Genomic DNA, 1,319 nt, shown 5'->3' with positions numbered 1-1,319 from the left:
CCGGGGCAGGCGGGAATCGAACTCATGCGGAAGCGGCTTTAGATTCTCAGTGCTATGCTTTAACCCGCTGCGCCACCAGGGAGGGCCTATTTTTTTTCTTTTTTAACATAAAAATGTTTTTTAATTTATTACCTGCTTTGGCAATAGAATAGTGGCAAAAAACATATAAAACTAGACTGATATATAAGGGAAATGTAAAAATGATGGGAATAAGACTGAATACTGAGTTGTGTAGTTTAAAATTCACAAATGTTTCTGTATTGTTATATAGCTGGTATATAGATTTAGATGAGTAGTTTTTAGATTACATAGTTTATCACTTACCATAAACGTAGCCAATACACGCCTGTTCCACTGCCGAGTAAGGGATCTGTGCATCAGCTAAAGCCTTCTGGCCTATAAGAACAAAAAGGCTTTATCGAATATTGCTTTCAATTTTGCTTTAGGTGAGTAAAAAATAAGCTTGTAAGTCTACCTTTCTATATATAAAGTCTATGTTCAATTCAAATGATAAATCCCTTATGAAATCATCTAAGATGTCTCCCTTCAGAAGTGGTAACTTCTTCCCCTAAGCAACAACATCCATCACTTACACATCTCCTGTTTGATACTTAACTTTTTGTCTTAACTGTCAATGTGATAAATCCAAGAGTCTCCTTAATAGCAAGATTCTTGTCTTACTCATCTCAGTAATTTCCCTGTATATCTAGAGAGCAAAATTGAATAGAATGTCATGGGGTAGGGAAGATAAAAGACACTTATATAGTCAGCTTCAAGAGATGATTCTATAAATAAAGAATGAGTTTTAATGATGCTATCCAAAGTATATAAATGACCAACAGAGGAGCTAAAGAGAATTATGAAAATAAACTGAGAAGAGGAACACAGGTTAGAGAGAAGATGTAAACTAAAGCCTCACCTACCAAGGTGAGAAGTAAACAGAAGTCTAAAGTTGAAAAATCAAGAACTGAAATAGCATGGTGGAATAATAATTTAGAAATATGGGATAACTACCAGAAGAACTAAAGCCAAACAGTCAAAAGAAATTGTGCCCTGGGCCTCTCTGGTGGCACAGGGGTTTTTAGTCTCAGCTCTATGAAGCTATTGCCAGTCACTGCAACATGAGTTCAATCCCCTGCCACGGAGCTAACCCACCTGGTGCAGCAGACCTCTTCTATACTGCCCACTGCTGCTCCCCTCAGCAGTGTATTTCAGTTGATCTGCCTGTTTTGCTCCCCATTCTGCCTCTGGTGAATCCTTTCACCCCCATACCTCTGACCTGTACCCCAGTTCTTGTATGCACAAACAAATCTTTAAAA

General features: G+C 37.9%; 1 protein-coding gene across 1 annotated transcript in view; it reads right to left on the bottom strand.

Moving 5' to 3' along the window:
• Positions 1-1,319, bottom strand: part of SCP2 (sterol carrier protein 2) — a 76,782-nt gene that overhangs the window by 68,004 nt on the left and 7,459 nt on the right. The window contains exon 3 of the mRNA XM_004679021.2: positions 325-396. Coding sequence (XP_004679078.1) covers positions 325-396 — 72 coding nt within the window. The remainder of the gene's footprint in view (positions 1-324; positions 397-1,319) is intronic.

Source organism: Condylura cristata, unplaced genomic scaffold, assembly GCF_000260355.1.
Source record: "Condylura cristata isolate star-nosed mole 26May11 unplaced genomic scaffold, ConCri1.0 scaffold00008, whole genome shotgun sequence".
NCBI lineage: Eukaryota > Metazoa > Chordata > Mammalia > Eulipotyphla > Talpidae > Condylura > Condylura cristata.
This window is presented reverse-complemented; position numbering and strand designations above follow the sequence as displayed.